This window comes from Trachymyrmex septentrionalis, unplaced genomic scaffold (genome assembly GCF_001594115.1).
Source record: "Trachymyrmex septentrionalis isolate Tsep2-gDNA-1 unplaced genomic scaffold, Tsep1.0 scaffold289, whole genome shotgun sequence".
NCBI lineage: Eukaryota > Metazoa > Arthropoda > Insecta > Hymenoptera > Formicidae > Trachymyrmex > Trachymyrmex septentrionalis.
The window spans coordinates 206,186-223,181 of record NW_017305450.1 but is presented as its reverse complement, the minus strand read 5'-3'; the positions used below and the strand labels follow the sequence as shown (position 1 = coordinate 223,181).

At 28.6% G+C, this 16,996-nt stretch overlaps 1 protein-coding gene across 4 annotated transcripts; it reads left to right on the top strand.

The window, feature by feature from the left end:
* Positions 1–5,398: 5,398 nt before the first annotated feature.
* On the top strand, positions 5,399–16,707 carry LOC108749290 (THAP domain-containing protein 4-like). 4 transcript variants are annotated; one of them, XM_018487886.1, is made up of 6 exons: positions 5,399–5,461; positions 6,208–6,371; positions 6,564–6,693; positions 6,888–7,294; positions 13,839–13,951; positions 16,582–16,707. In XM_018487886.1, the coding sequence occupies exons 2-5, from the start codon at positions 6,219–6,221 to the stop codon at positions 13,875–13,877; spliced, it is 729 nt and encodes a 242-aa protein (XP_018343388.1). In that variant the 5' UTR covers positions 5,399–5,461; positions 6,208–6,218; the 3' UTR covers positions 13,878–13,951; positions 16,582–16,707. The 4 variants fall into 4 exon arrangements, with proteins under 4 accessions (XP_018343388.1, XP_018343387.1, XP_018343391.1 ...); XM_018487885.1 differs by having other exon boundaries at positions 5,400–6,005; XM_018487889.1 differs by having other exon boundaries at positions 5,400–6,371; positions 6,888–7,226.
* Positions 16,708–16,996: the final 289 nt, after the last annotated feature.

Below are 16,996 nucleotides of genomic sequence, written 5' to 3'. Positions count from 1 at the left end.
TGAATTACTAATAAAAAAAAGTATTAAAAAAATAAATCTTGTTTAATATTCAAAGTTAGAAATCATAAGTTTTTACAAGAACAAAGGACTTTTAATTTCAAAACAATATGAAGAGAATGCAGAGCATATAAGAATCAAATATAAAGAATTATTTTAACACATGAAAATTCAAACGAGAAATATATATATAATATATTAACAGTCAATATTTGTCTGCTGTAATAGAAACGTATATGTTTATCTTGTGACTTATTTTAAATACATTTATACATAATAATTTTTGTCTTTATATATAAACCATTAATTTTATATCATAACTAACTTTTTCTACTGTGATATTGCTATAATTTTATTATAAACCAACATACTGATGTTTTTTAAAAAAATGGACGAACACTTCTCAACATGCAAAACTTAACTGTATGGCCAGTTGAAACATCGAGTTTGGATATCGGGAAATTTTAAACAACCGATCGTCCAGTCGATTGCGAGTAATTTCCGTCTCTTTGTGAAAAATCTTTTTGGTCATTATTACTATATATATATACATGTATAATATCTTTGATAATATATATAATATCTGCATTCAATCATTGCATCATTACTTTTTCTTTATTTTGCAGACATTTACTGTCATTTGTCATTTCTTGCTGTTCGTTCGGTTCAATTTTAACGAGTTGCGGCAAAATGTATTTTGCACCGGAAGTATGTCATCTCACGTATAATTTTTAACCGCGTATGAAAAGATATCTTTACATAATTTTTAGAAGTTTTGCAAAGTGAAGTTGATTTGAGAACATAGGCAAATTTTCAGCAGTATAAGAAGGGCTCTAAAGGCCCGGAGGTAATTGAAGAACGCTGACGTTATCGACAGTTGATATAAATTTGCTATCATTAACATAAATATTTGGTTTATACATTATTAAATTCATAATTTTTTATTACATAAATGTTCCATAAATAAATACGCATACTTGTAAAATTATAATATCTCATATATTGCAGAAAAATTACAATTTTTTTCTCTGCAGTTATCATCTCTGTTGATAATCAAACTTTGACGATACACCGAAATCACAATTTTAAATAAAAATCGAGTATTATTGAGTTCTAAATGCATAAATACATTTACTAAACTAATAAATCATAAAATTAGTACAATATCAGTTTTTAATTCTTAATTACTTTAATATTCACAAGGACGCGAATTCCCATAAGGAATGTCGATCTTTAATAATATCTCGTCGGAGGCAGGAGCCATAATTCTGTTTTTAAGTCGATCCCACTTTGCAAAACTTCTAGAAATGATGTAATACTACTTCCACCGAGTGGCAAAAACTGGATTAGTTCAACTTTTGTCGCGCGATGGAAATTATATATCTATTACTTCTGAGTAAGTAAAACGTTGATATGCTATCGCGCTAATTTTCGTCGCGCGGCAAGCGTTGCCGCATTCAATTGCTAGATTCACACTGGATCCGACGTGCATCATACGACGCTCTACAACCAATAAAAAAAACAGAATTTTATTTCGTATCATCGATACGTTTAGAGTAGAAATTTAGAGGGAAGTATTACGTATTGTCCATTTAGTAAAATGTTGTGTGAGAAACCTCGAGAGATTGGTTCAATTTTTGTGAAAAAGTGAAAAGTAATATAGAAAAACGAGCAAAAAAGATTTCTTTTTATTTATTGTATTTTAAACTTATTTTTTGAACATATATGTATATAAATTTCTTTTATATCAGCTTTCTCATAATATTTTCACAGATATATAATTATTACATTTCACAAATATTTCACAGATATATATTTCACAATATTTCTTATTTATACAAAAATATATATTTTTAAGTTAATTTAATATTTTTCCTAATTTTTCTATATTTTTTCTTTATTTTTCAATATATTTACAATTTATTTTTATTAACTTTCATAAAGTTTAAATTATTTCATCGCAATATTAGGTTTATTTGCGTTACATGCTCTAATATGTTCCAATATGTTTCTACAATAGCACTTACTCACTTCAACGAATTCGTTGGATTGCGATACGAATAAATCTAGTGAATTTTGCGAGGAATTTTGTATACCACAGTATATACAGTAGTGCAACTCTCTGTCGGCACTTTTGTTAGTGTTGGCCAAAATGGAGTGCGCATGCGTGAAATAAGTAAGGTACCTAGCATTGCCACGATTACCACCTAAATTTCTTTCTCTTTTCATTCTTTTTTTACTGTGTCAAAATTCCTCGCAAAACTCATTAGATTTATTCGCATCGCAATCCAACGAATTCGTTGAAGTGAGTAAGTGCTATTGTAGGAACATATTAAAGCATATTAAAGCATGCGACGCGAATAAACCTAATATTGCTATAAAACAATTTAAATTTTATGAAAATTAATAAAATAAATTGTAAATATATTGAAAAATAAAGAAAAAATATAGAAAAATTAGGAAAAATATTAAATTAACTTAAAAATGTATACTTGTATAAAAAAATATTATGTAAAAATATTAGAAAGTGACTAGACAATTACAAAATATAAATAATAAAGAGCATACAGCCACAACAATAGATGTAAAATGGAGTCATATATTTAAAATTCACAAAGAAATGAATAAGTAAAAAATGTGGAACGCTTCACGATTTTGCGTATCATCTTTGCGCAAGTACTTGCTTGGCAGTACATATACTAAAATTGGAACGATACAGAGAAGATTAGCATGGCCCCTGTGCAAGGATGACACGCAAAATCGTGAAGCGTTCCACATTTTTTAGTTATTCATTTCTTTGTGAATTTTAAATATATGACTCAATTTTACATCTATTGTAGCTGTATGCTCTTTATTATAATATTTATATTTTGAAATATTATACAATATAATTACATATCTATGAAAATATTACGAAAAAGCGATATAAAAGAAATTTATATACATATATGTCTAAAAAATAAGTTTAAATGCAATAAATAAAAATATTTAAATACAATAAATAAAAAGAAATCCTTCTCGCTCGATTTTTTGTTTCTTTTTGTTCACTTTTTCACAAAAATTAGAACAATCTCTCGAGATTTTTCACATAACATTTCATCAAATGGGCAATAATATTTCCCTCTAAATTGCTACTCTGAACCATGTATGCTTGAAAGACAAATGTTTAAGTAGAATATTGAAACGCTTATTTAAATAGAGAGAGAAAGAAAGAGAGAGAGCAATAAAAAAAGGAGGAAAACGGGGCAACTTACTTATTTTACGCATGTGCACTCCATTTTGACCAACATGAAATTAGGAGAATTGCGCTACTGTATATACTGTGGTCACGCGTATGTATACATATGTAAATACATATGTGTATGCATAGTCATAAATTATCATTAAATTACTGTTTTTTAACTTACCAACCATTAAAAAACTTTGAAATTAAAAAGAATAAAAAAATAGGATTTGAATGACAACTTTTCTTCTCAGAATATATTCTACGCATGAAAATACACAAATGTACAGAATTACAGGAAAATGAGAGGAAAAATATTTATCAAATCCTCTAAGTTGACAGTTTTCTCCGACAGAAGCGCTCGAATTTCTTCTGCCATATAGCATTTTTTCAACACCGTATTTCGAGCTCACTTTTTTCGTGGCCGACAATTTGAGTTTAATCTCTTTATTACTCCGTGATAAGTTAGTCTCTGTGATGCCTAAAGGTTTGTTCGCGTTGCACGCTCTAACATGCTCAACACGCACCACTGACAAGATAGCAGACAAATTGAATATTTTTGATTTATTTATATATAATTTGGGAATCGTTTGGGGAAATTTGGGAAAAGCATTTAAACATTTGAATAATAGTATTTTCTTGTTATTAACAAATTTTATCATGCGTTAAGTTAGCAGACAGCGATTTTATTTAATGTGTTTTATGAATGGAATCGATTAGAAATCATTTGGGGAAGATGTTTTCATTATTATTTTCATTTGGGAAAACTATTTGGTAATTCAATAGATTTACACATTACGAAAACAAATAAAGCCCGGGTGTAGTGGATATAGTAGATGTAGTACATAATATCTCTTGACATATACATATTATATGTATGTACTATATGTATATAAAACTGTTCGTCCGTCTTTATTGGAAAATAACAAAAATAAAGAATAAATATTAAAATTTTTTTTCTTGAAATGTATTAGGTGTTTGAATTAATTCGTAGCGTTTTCTAATAGATGACGTAGAAACTACTCATTAGATGGCGTGACTATATTATTCCAAACCTGCTGTTATTGAGCGTCGTTTTTAGTATGTCATTTGGTTGAAGCGTAAATAACAAAACTTTTTACTTCATTGAATATGTCTAACTTTGTGCCGGATAAAGTGTTTTTGCGGGGAGTTCTACTTCATTACTTTAATATGAAGAAAAGCGCTGCCGAAAACGATCGAATTTTAGCGGAAGTTTATGGAGAGCATGCTCTAGCTGAGCAAACGTGTTAGAAGTGGTTTTCTCGGTTTAAAAGTGGTAATTTTAAGCTGGAAGACAAGGAAAGACCTGGGCAGCCGAAAAAATTCGAAGATGAAGAATTGGAGTCATTACTCGATGAAGATCCATGTCAAACACTTTAAGATTTAGCTATAGATTAACCGAATGAAATGATCATGGGATAGCGTTACCGAACTTAACTGATACGTTTGAACCGCACATTAAAGGAAAAACGGCCGGAATATGGCGATAGACACGACAAAGCGATTTTGCAGCACGACAATGCTCGACCACATGTTGCAAAACCGGTGAAAATCTATTTGAAAACGCTTAAATGGGAAGTCCCACCCGCCGTATTCTCCAGACATTGCTCCTTCCGACTACCACTTGTTTCGATCGATGACACATGGCCTGTCTGAGAAACGCTTCACTTCTTATAAAGATTGTAAAAAATGGGTCCATTCGTGGATAGCTTCAAAAGATGAAGGGTTCTTCCGACGCGGTATCCGTATACTGCCAGAAAGATGGCAAAGGGTAGTGGCTAGCGATGGGCAATACTTTTAATAATCTATTTGTAACCATTTTTGCACAATAAAGCCTCAATTTTCAAAAAAAAAAACGCTATGAATTAATTCAAACACCCAATATTTAAATAATAACAATTTACAAATTAAGAAAATAACACGTATTAACAAATTTTTTTCATTTTATGATAATTATTCAGTTTAGCTACCGCACCTCAAAAATCAATGAAATTAGGCTTATTTGATGCGTAAAATGAAAGAATCTGGCAGAAAAACTGCTCTACAAAGCGAGATATTGAGCATTAAAGTTGACTAAAGTGTTACTACATAACACAATCATTAATCTGTCATGTAGACAGTGGAGTATATAAATTAATGTTTAGTGGTTCGGGGTGGCATAGCCATCCCCCCCGAAGTTGTAGCCTGAATAATAAAAATCGGATAATTATGAAGGAGACGGTCGATCAATTTTAATGAAATTACGCTCATTCGACGCGTTTTTACACGAAATGAACGAATGTGGCAGAAAAAAGTATCGCTCTGTTCCGCGAACCGAGATCTTAAGCGTTAAAGTTTAGTAGACGATTATGGAGGTTAGAAAATCTGTCATACCGACTACATGTAGCGCTATGAGTATGCTTTCTTCATGCTCTGTGACCTCTTGCGCATGCGTTTAGTCACTATTCTGTACAGTAGTGCATAAAATTTAAAATCAAATTAAAAAATGAATGTGACTCGTGCAATGTTTCTATTATGCATAGTTCTATTCCAAATAAGTCATAACCCATGTAGACAGTGGGATGTGTAGATAGTAACGCTTGGGTTCGGGGCGGCGTAGCCGCCCCGAACAAAAAAGAATAACATATCTTAGCCGCTTGAGGCCTAACCGCCTAGAAGTTACAGCCTAGACAGTGTCCGCTTGGAATATTCCTAACCCATGAAGACAGTGAGGTGTGAGAATAGTCTTTTTAGAGGCAGTAAAAGCCCATTTGGAATTTGTAGTGTAAGGATAGTATTTCTAATTCCGCGTAAGATTCAGACTAACCTCCATAATCAACTTTAACACTTAATATCTCGGTTCGCGGGACAGAGCGACACTTTTTTCTGTCACATTCGTTCATTTCGTGCAAAAACGCGTCGAATGAACCTAATTTCATTAAAGTGACATCGGCTGTCTCTTTCATAATTACCTAACTTTTATATAGACATTGACGAGATGGTAACATGTGCAGCAGTCGGTTGTAAGAATTCATCTAACAAAGGTGTTAAAATGAATTGTTTTCCAAAAAATGCTTATCGCCGAAACGTATGGATAAGAAATGCCAAACTGGAAAATAAAATATTAAACCGCTCTGCAGCATTATGTGAGGTATTTTATTTATATATTTTCCTATTTAATTTTATATTTTACTTTTAAATATTTGCTAAATTTATATATTTTATATTTTACTTTTGAATATGTGCACAATTTTACACTTATTATATTTTTAATTTATTTTTGTGTGTTACATTATTATTATATTTTTTCTTAAAATAGTAAAATTACTTTCTTATTTTTAAGTTTCATTTTACCTCAAATATGTGGGAAAAAATACGAATTGATGGAACGAAAAAACTTAAGTGTACAGCAGTTCCAACAATATTTGGAGAATTAGTAACTCAACAAAAAAACAAGAAAGCTAAAATTAATCGTAAGTTTAATTTTAATTTTGTACCATTTATTATTCTCTTAGTTTATATTAGAAATAATAAGAATGATATTTAAGTGTGTAATTATTAATAACATATAAAAAATAGGATATTGTAATAATTAATTCAAAGTAATAGTTAATTTTGTCATCATTGTAATATTGTTACTAATTAGATAATATTTATTTTTATTCAGAAAATAGTACTGATTTAAATGGAATTAAACAATCTCAGATAATAATATCTAAGACAGATTATGATGGTACTGTTACAATATCTATAAATAATCCAAAAGAAGGACAGTGTAAATCAGATAATCTTCTATCTGATATTGAAGAAGAAGAAACAGTAACTCAAATAAGCAAAAAAACTGTCGAAGAAAAAACAGCAGAATTATATAGTGATGGAAACATTATACAAGATGACACATTGATTTTAAAACAGGAACCCAGTTTGGATAAACAAAATTTATTGTATATGGAAAAAATCAAGAAATTAGAAAAGCTACTTCGGAAGTCAGAATCACTACGAATAAGTATGGAAAAGAGACATAAACGTTTGCAAAACCAATATAAAAACAGAATTAAGGAATTAGAAAAAAAAGTATGCATTATTGAAGTTTCCTACAGTTATTCGACAACTTTTTCATGAAGATCAGATACAGTTCTTAAACAAAAAATATTAAAAAATTCGAAAATAGTGTAATGTAATGTTAGTCAAAATATATCATTTAAAATATAAATAAAAGGAAGCATACTGCCACAACACTCTTAAGCGAAAGTATATAAATATTTAAAATTATAATATAATAACGTAGACGTTTCGGTTAAGAAACCATCATTAGTACAAATACATTAGTACAAAAATAAAGATGTCAAAAATAAAAACAAAATTAAACAATAAACGCTAGTCAGAAAAGATTATAAAACAATTTTCAATTCGTTTATGGTACAAGATAACAGAGTAATTTGACAAAACTTGAAGTTTAACATTACTTAATCGCTAATGAATTAGTCTTCCCTATTACACGTAGGATTCCTTATTACAAGAAGTAAAGTACGACTCCGTGTGGCAAATACAGGATTTCCAGATTCTAATTGAATTAAAAAAAAAAAGATTTTTCAACACTATTACTTTACGATATTACTTTTAAATTCTTATTCGTGCGAATTAATTCAGTTGCATAATAAAAATTGCTTACCACGTATTTTTTGACGCAAGTGCAATTCGAAATTAATAGTATAAAATTAAAACAACAAGAATTGGAACTTTTTGTAAGAACAATTACTGACAAAATTGTAAAGGCACGTAGCAGGCGACAATCTTTATAGATATTGAAAGGAAAGGAGAGGGAGATTTATAATATATACAATAATATTTCTGAAAAATTTAATTCTATTACAAAAAAATTTGACTTTAATATCGCTCACAAACCAATCAATTGTATGAATACTTTTATTAAAACAGGCAAAGATAAAATTAAAAAAGAAGATCACTCAAATGTAATGTATAAAATTAATTGTCTTGATTGTAATTATTCATATGTAGGACAGACAAAAAGAAAATTGAAGACGCATTTAAAAGAATATATAAATGATTTCAAAAAAGTAACGAATATTATGTCTGTTATCTCGCTGCACAAACTAGATCATGATCATTCGATTGATTGGAATAATATGATTATTCTTGACTCTGAACAATTTTATATATAAAAAGTTGGTCTCCGAGATGATACATATAAAAAGGCAAGAAATAGATTTAAATAAGCAGAGTGACACAGAACGCTTTTCAAAAATCTATCTAATCGTTGGAAAAAGTCACGCTATTCACCAATAGAATATCCCTTTCCACTTTCCTTCCCTTTCCTTTTCTTTCAATACTGTAAAGACTGTCGTCTGTTACATGTCTTCATAATTTTGTCAGTAATTGTTCTTACAAAAAGTTCCAATTCTGGTTGTTTTAATTTTATATTATTAACTTCGAATTGCGAGGTTTTGCGTCAAAAAATAGATGGTAAGCAATTTTTATTATGCAACTAAATTAATTCGCACGAATAAGAATTTAAAGTAATAGTGTTAAAAAATCTTTTTTTTTTTATTTAATTAGAATCTGGAAATTCCGTATTTGCCACACGGAGTACTTTACTTCTTGTAATAAGGAATCCTACGTGTAATAGGAACTAATTCATTAGCGATTAAGTAATACTCAACTTCAAGTTTTGTCAAATTACTGTGTTATCTCGTACCATAAGCGAATTGAAAATTGTTTTATAATCTTTTCTGACTAGTGTTTATTATTTAATTTTATGTATTTAATTTTTAACATCTTTATTTTTGTATGTACTAATGATGGTCAAATCTTGACCGAAATATCTACTAAATGTTGTTATATTATAATTTTAAATATACGACTTTCGCTTAAGACATCTAGTGTTGTGGCGGTATGCTTCCTTTTATTTATATTTTATATTGGTAAGCCATTTTTAAAAAATTTCAATTTATATTAAAATCAACTTAAAATTTGCGTGCAGCCTATCAGGATATAAAGAGCTTTTACTTCAAAGTTTCCCACTCCATCTATTAGAATATTAAATAGAAAAAACTTGAAAAGTTAAAATTCCAAAGTGGAATATTGTATGAAATTTATCAATTTTTCAATATAAAAGTTTCATAATTTAGTAATAGTACAGACCAGGTTGCCGCTGAGTCCCTATTCTCACTTTACTCACTTTTAAAGAAGGCTCACTTTTGTTCACTTTTTCAAAACTCACTATTTTCCGATAAATTGTATTATTTCTGTATTTGCTCTAATTTCTGTCTAATAAGTTATACATTTTTTTAAATTTTTGCTGCGTGTTTTCATTCCTTTTCTGTTCAGATTTGAATAATTTGAATCTTATGCCATATATTGTATAGAATAGTATCTAAGAATTAGCACTTTATTATTTTGAACATCATGTGAGACGATGATACTTTCATCATTTAATATTCCATTAAATCTAATCATAACCAATAAAATTAGAACATATTTAAAACTTTCTGGTATAATTTTCCCTTAATATTGGTTAAAAGAAAAGTTCTATGATATTTTGTTAGCTCAAACAAATTTAATTTAAATGTTTATAATTTAATGTTTATTTTTAACGAAGATATTGTATATATACAATAATTTTGAGCTAACAAAATATGATAGAACTTTTCCTTTAACCAATATTAAGGGAAAATTTTACCAGAAAGTTTTAAATATGTTCTAATTTTATTGGTTATGAAAGACTTAAATAAAACTTATAGACTTAAATAAACTTATAGAATCTTAAGAAAAACTAGATACTTATATTAAATAATAATGTATGAAAATAATAACTTTGTTTCCAGACACTTGTTTCATTCCTAAGTTGTTTCAGTTTTTGAATTTAGATGCTATTGTTAGTAGAAATTTTGTCATCTTCTCTGCCGAACGTGTTGAAACGTGTTCTAACGTTTTTTAAAATTCAAAAACGTCTTTAGATTTAATGGAATATTAAATAATGAAAGTATCATCGTCACATGATATTCAAAATAACAAAGTGCTAATTCTTAGATAGTATTCTATACAATTTTAATCAAATTTAAAACAAGCTAGTTTGTTGCTCAACATTTAAAACAATTCACTTTTCTCTCATTATTTCGAATATAAAACTCACTATTCTCACTGTTTTGGGAGTACTGAGCCGGTGGCAAGCTTGGTACAGTACAGACTCTGTAGTTGTTTTAGATGAAATAAGTATAACACAAGGATCAGTATATAAACAAATTATAATAGAAATTATTTAAAAAACTGAAGAAATCGGATTATGTACATATTCACGCCATAATTTCAGATATGAGTGCTTCAAATCAGACTATGTGGAGAGCATTTAATATTCAAGCACCAAAATGTTCAACAATATAAAATAAATGCATTCATCCATGAGACCAAAAGAGAATAGCTTTTCTTTTTTCATGATTGTATGTATGCATTCAAAAATTTCAAACAAAGAATGTTTAATTATGAATTTAAACCATCAGATAATTATGTAAAAAAGTATAATCAATAAATGTAACATAACCAGGAATAGGCTAAACATTATCAGGAATTATTTAATAAACAAAAGAATTTTTTATTATCAGTATGTCCAAAATTACGTGACAAATATTTTGATAGATCAAAACATTTTCAAAAAATGCGTGTAAAAAGTACTTATCATGTTTTAAGTTACGAAATAAGTACAGCATTAGAATATTTAGTTTCTAAAGATCCAAAACCAGAATATATATTTATCTCGTGGCTAACAAAATAAATAGCTCTGATTAAAATTATTACTAAATTATTATAACTAAATTATTACTAATTAAAAATAGTTAATAATAGAAATAATGAGGGGAATAAGTAAAAATAAATCTGAAAAGTTTAACAAAGTTATGAATTTTCTAAATGAATTTATCGAACTAATTTTATTGTTAACTTTTGGTAACAAAAATAATTGGAAATCATTTCAGAAAGCATAATATTAAGTACAAAATCGATAACTAAACTATCAACATATTTGTTAAACAATAAAAATTATAAATATGTTTTGATTGGTAGATTTACACAAGATTGCATCGAAAATTTATTTTCAGTATTTCCTGGTGAAAAAGTTTCGCTGAAATTATTCCACATTTTGGAACATTTCAGCGAAATTGCTGAAAATTTGCTGAAACTTTACTAAAAGTGAATTTTTCAGCTAACATATTGAAAAATCACTGAAATCCAACCGAAATTTCTCTGAAATTTTTGCTGAAATTTGCTGAAATTTGTCTGAAAATTTTGCTGAAATTTTTCTAAAATTTTGTCGAAAATGAATTTTTCAGCTAAAAATCACTGAAATTAAAATGAAATGAAAATTTTTTGAAATGTCAAAATTTTGTTGAAAAGTGTTCCAAAAAACGTGGAATAATTTTAGTAACATTTTTCCATCACGGTTATGTATGAAAAATTGTATATTAAATGCACTCTAATTTAAAAATAATCTAAAAAATAATCTAAAGTTAATCATCAGTATTTCACATTATATGACAAAATCAACTAGTAACTATAATGAAGATGATTAAGAACTTTTGCAAGGTTTTTTTATCTATTATTGAAAATAAAAGTAATGAATTGTCACAATAAAATTAAAACAATAACAATGAATTACCATAATCAAATCAAAGCAATGACAATGAATTACAAATAAAATAAGTAACGAACTCTCGAGAATGTCAAAATATAAAAAAAATTAATGGGCTAAGGAGTTATATGCGTGGTTATTAGTGCGAAAATAAAAGCATTTATTATCGAAAAACTATATAATTAATTACGCATAGACGTTTCGGACCATCATCAGTATGTCTAAACATTTGATGATGGCTCGAAGGCAAGCCGAAACGTCTATGTGTAATTAATTATAGATTTTTTTCGATAATAAACGTTTTTATTTTCGCGCGCACTAATAACCGCGCATATAACTCCCATTTATTTGTTTTTATACAATAAATTACCACAATCAAATCAAAGCAATGATAATTTTTCCTTAGGAAAAAGTTTTAATATACTGATTAATTATTCAGTAACTGATGATATTTCAACAATGATTGATGAAATATATCATCAGTTATTAAGTTAATCAGTATACTGAAACACTTTTTAAAGGATGACTTATCGCAATCTAATCAAAGCAATGATTTACAACAATCAAATGTTGAAAGTTTTAAGTTGAATAAAATAAATAAAAAAATTATTCTATGACGTGTTGAATTAAATATGTATTTTATATCACGTTGCTGGTCATATCATTTCAGTATAATTAAGACGTAAAAGATTTGTCATAATTGCATTAAATATGTCGGCAGTAAAATCAATTATCAATTTATCTAATTATAATAAATTAAATAGATTTAGATATAACATAAAAAAATGATACACTTTTTTTTACAAATAGCAAAACTTTTCAGTTTTTTCATGAAATGGAAAAAATGTTTAAAAGATATACATAAAGAAAATATTATATTAACTAATAATAATATTGATCTAAAACAATTATTTGAAGATAAGTTTAGCTATAATATATTTTATACTATATCAACATGTCGCAATATTAAGGGGAGAAATACATGTAAATGCTCGAAAATCAGTCATTTTTCGTGAATTATTTTGAGGGTGATAAAATAATTAAATCATTTTGCACTTTTGGCATAATTTAATGACATGTGTCAGGTAATTTAAAAAAATTTTTTTTGATACAAAATGGCGGCGGTACAGTCCCTCCACGAAGGCCGTTTTTGTGAAAGACGTAAAACGGCTGCCATCGCCCAGCTTTTTCTATTGGTCTGAAATCAAAAAACAAAACATATTTCGATTACTGATGAGTTTAGGCATAGAGTAAACCTATAAAATTGAGAAAAAGTACGAAATCAAAAATTTGGTACGCTTTTTAATAACAAATTCGTATTTTCGCCTATTTTTTCGACAGTTATTGCCCGCTTAAAATTTGCTTAATCATAATGTTTATAATTATAATATACTATATATCGGAAAAACATACGCATAATAATAGCTACTTGTAGTCATTAAAATGCTTATACTGTCAATAGTAGTAAAATGATAAGTTTAAATGTGCTTAAATTTGAGATAAAAACAGAGAATGCATGAAATGAATCCGGTTCTCTCTCTCTCTCTCTGTAGATAAAATATAATATACATAACTGAATTATGTCAGCGCAAGATTATATTTTTATATTACTGATATAATTTGTATGCAGTTACAGTATAGTTTAGATGCAAATATTATTTTCTTATGATAAATGTTAATATTTATGTTAAAATAATACAAATATTTAATAATTAGTTTGTGAAATGTACTTATGACTTTAATTATATTATAAAATTTATTTCTGTTTTATTTGTGATATACACTGCGTTCCACTTAACGCTCGCAACGCTCGCAAGCATCGTTTGTTGTTGTTTAACATTTGATAAACGATAAGGAAATGATTCCACGAGCGTTGTGAGCGTTAAATGGAATGCAGTCACTGATATGCATTGATTATGTAATAAAGTTTATTTCAATAAATAAATTTTTATTAATATTTTGTGTGTATTTTTACAGGTATCACGGATGTTTGACAATACATCACCTGGGAATTAAAATCCTTTTACAAAATGTTTACGGACATAACTCTTTGAGTGATAGTAATAAATACAATCGTTACTTTTATTAAAGTTGGGTACAAACTAGTTAATAAGTTAAAAATTATATAAAAAGTTAATAACTTTTAACTTAATTTAGCTTATATCAAATGAATTAATAAATTTTGACTTAATATAATTACTTTAAAACTTTGATTTATTAACATTTTTTTTTAAAGTTAAAATTTGTTTTATTTCTTTAAACATTAATATTTTTTTTATAAAATTTTAAATATTAAAGAATTAGTTAAAAAAAAACTAAGCATTTAGGAAATGATATCAGCGTTTATGTGGCTATAAAGTATGTCATTCTATTTTTATTTTACGTCTGATCACTGATACTATTTGCAAATATCTGTAAAACTCAGTTTTTTATTGCAAAAGAAAAATATATTGCTATATAAAAAAATATTTTTTTGTTTTTTCATATAATTTACAAATAAAATATTAAATTTATTTGATAATCTATATCTAACGTTTATATCTATATTGTAATTTTTTTTATTTAAAGTAATCTAATTTTAAGAAAAATTAGGTCATTTTGATTTAATAAAAATATTTGCCAAAATTAACTTTTCATTTAACTTCAGTTAATTCAATCTTAACGTAATTTTAACTGGGTTAGTTTTTTGTTCATGCAACTTTAAGGATATATCCACATAAACTTGCATAGCCGCAAAGAAAATTATCCAATCACATTTTACGTGCAACTTTGTAAGAAAAATGTGATTGAATAATTTTCTATATGCGACTATGCAAATTTGTGTGGATATATCATTAAGATCATGGCACACATCTTTTAACAGTAATCGTAAGAGGTAAGAATCAGCCAATTAGAATTAAGGGCTACCGCATACAAAATTCCATAACAGTATAAGGTATAAACTTAAGTCGATGAACCAATCAGGATACTGCTTTAGATTACGTAATGTAACGGAAATGGAAATAACAGTAAATTTATCCATAGCCTCACAATAAGGTGAATTTCAACCAGTTGAAACTCACCTTATGGATAAGTTTACTGCTATTTCTATTTCCGTTATAGTACGTAGATCTAAAGCAGTATCCTGAGCCCTTGGCTCATCGGTTTAAGTTCACGTCTTAAAGTTATTGTTACAGAAATTTTGCCTGCCGCAGTCCTAAGAATGAAATCATACGGTGCGGAAAAGGGCTGCGGAATAGAGAATACGTAATTGAAATAATCAATTAGCGTTATTCGAAATAACGTAGAATAACGCTGATTGATTGTTTTTATGAAGCATTCTCTATTCCGTAGTCGTTTTTTGCACCGTGTGATTTCACCTTAAGAGTACAACAAATTTGCATATAGCCGTATAAACGTATGCATAAAGAAAATTATCCAATCGCATTTCTTCTATAAAGATGCATTCAAAATGTGATTTTCTTTAATATATCCTAAGAGTTCAAAAGAATTCTCGACTGTGATTGGCTCATTCTTACTGTACGTCTTATAATTACTGTTACGGAAGGTGTATGTCATGGCCTTCAACGTAAGTAAATTAATTTTATAAGCCATTAATTTTAACTTAATTAAAAAAAATTAACTTACCTAACCTAGAATCCTAGATTTATAAAAGAAACAATTGGTAAGTGTTCTAATTGGCTATTGCAATCACATGATTTAGCAGCCCATCATGAACTGATTTCTGTGTATTAAAAATGACTGTCTAATGGATGATTGGTGAATTTCGTAGTTTGTCTTGCAAACGATGCTATTTTTTATATTTTTTCTGGAACTTTTGTGATACTGACATAAGTCAGTTGCGCTTCTTTGATAAATTTAGAACTCTAAAACGGGGAACATAGACTCTTGCATAATGCATAACACGTAATGTATAAGAAAATATATCAATTGAAGTCCTTCATTTCCTTCCTTTCTAAGGAATAAAGAACTTTGATTGGTTCAATTCCTTATGCCTCATGCGTTATGCAAAAATCTATATTTCCCGCTTAAGTGATAGCCACACAAATTTGCCGCATAAACGTATGTACGAGGGTGAATCAAATATTAACCGGAATTCTTTTTTAATATTTATTTATTTATAAAACAATACAAAAATACTATTGATTATTTTTCTACATAGTCTCCTTCACGCTCTACACATTTTTCCCAGCGGTTTGGAAGCTTGTTAATTCCTTGCTCGTAGAAACTTTGAAGTTGAGTCACCAACCAATTGCGCACGAATTCCTCAACATCTTGATCGTTGTCAAATCGCAATCCTCCAAGAGCATCTTTCTCGTCCACTCTTAAACTTTTTGGCCCAATCAAACACTTGAGTTTTAGACAGAGTATCATCCCCATACTGAACCTTCAATCGAGTCAAAATTTCGCACGGTTTAACGCCTTCCTTAGTTAAAAACTTTATTATAACCCGTTGTGCAACGGACGCTGGAACCTGTTGCTCACTCATAGCTGTACTGGCGAATTGACTGAGTCAAACAGCTCACCAAGCGTTTTCCCCACTCCTGATACACTACACTACAAGAACCCACACTGTGAGAGCGCTCGTGGTTGGCTAAGAAAAGTATTTGTAAAATTCCGGTTTATATTTGATCCACCCTCGTATAAAGAAAATTATCCAATCGCATTTTTCTTATTGTCCGTAACAATTTTAATATTCCAGTAATTATTTTTTGAACAGACTTGAAGTAGCACTGGCATCAAATCTCTAGAGACGTATCCTTCTCCTCGACACCTACAGCTGACAGAGCGGTCAATGGAAGGGGTTTTTAGGAACGTGTGCAAACTAAATGTGGAAGAGAAAGCAGAGTAGTGGGAGATGACTCAGTGTTGGGGCTCCTATACGTGAACCTACAGTCTGAGTGACTAACCGTCCCAAATTAGAAGGGACAATCTCAAATTTTAACACTTTGTCCCGCTTTACAATCCGTTCTAAATTTTTTCCTAAATTAAGGTTATAGTAATGAATTATTCCTCTTTTAACCTTTTAGGTATTATACGTCATTACAGTGACTTTCTCGAATACTATTTCTTCGAACGATATGTTGGTATTCATATGATAAATCGGCTGCAGACGTAATAAAAGACAAAATTTA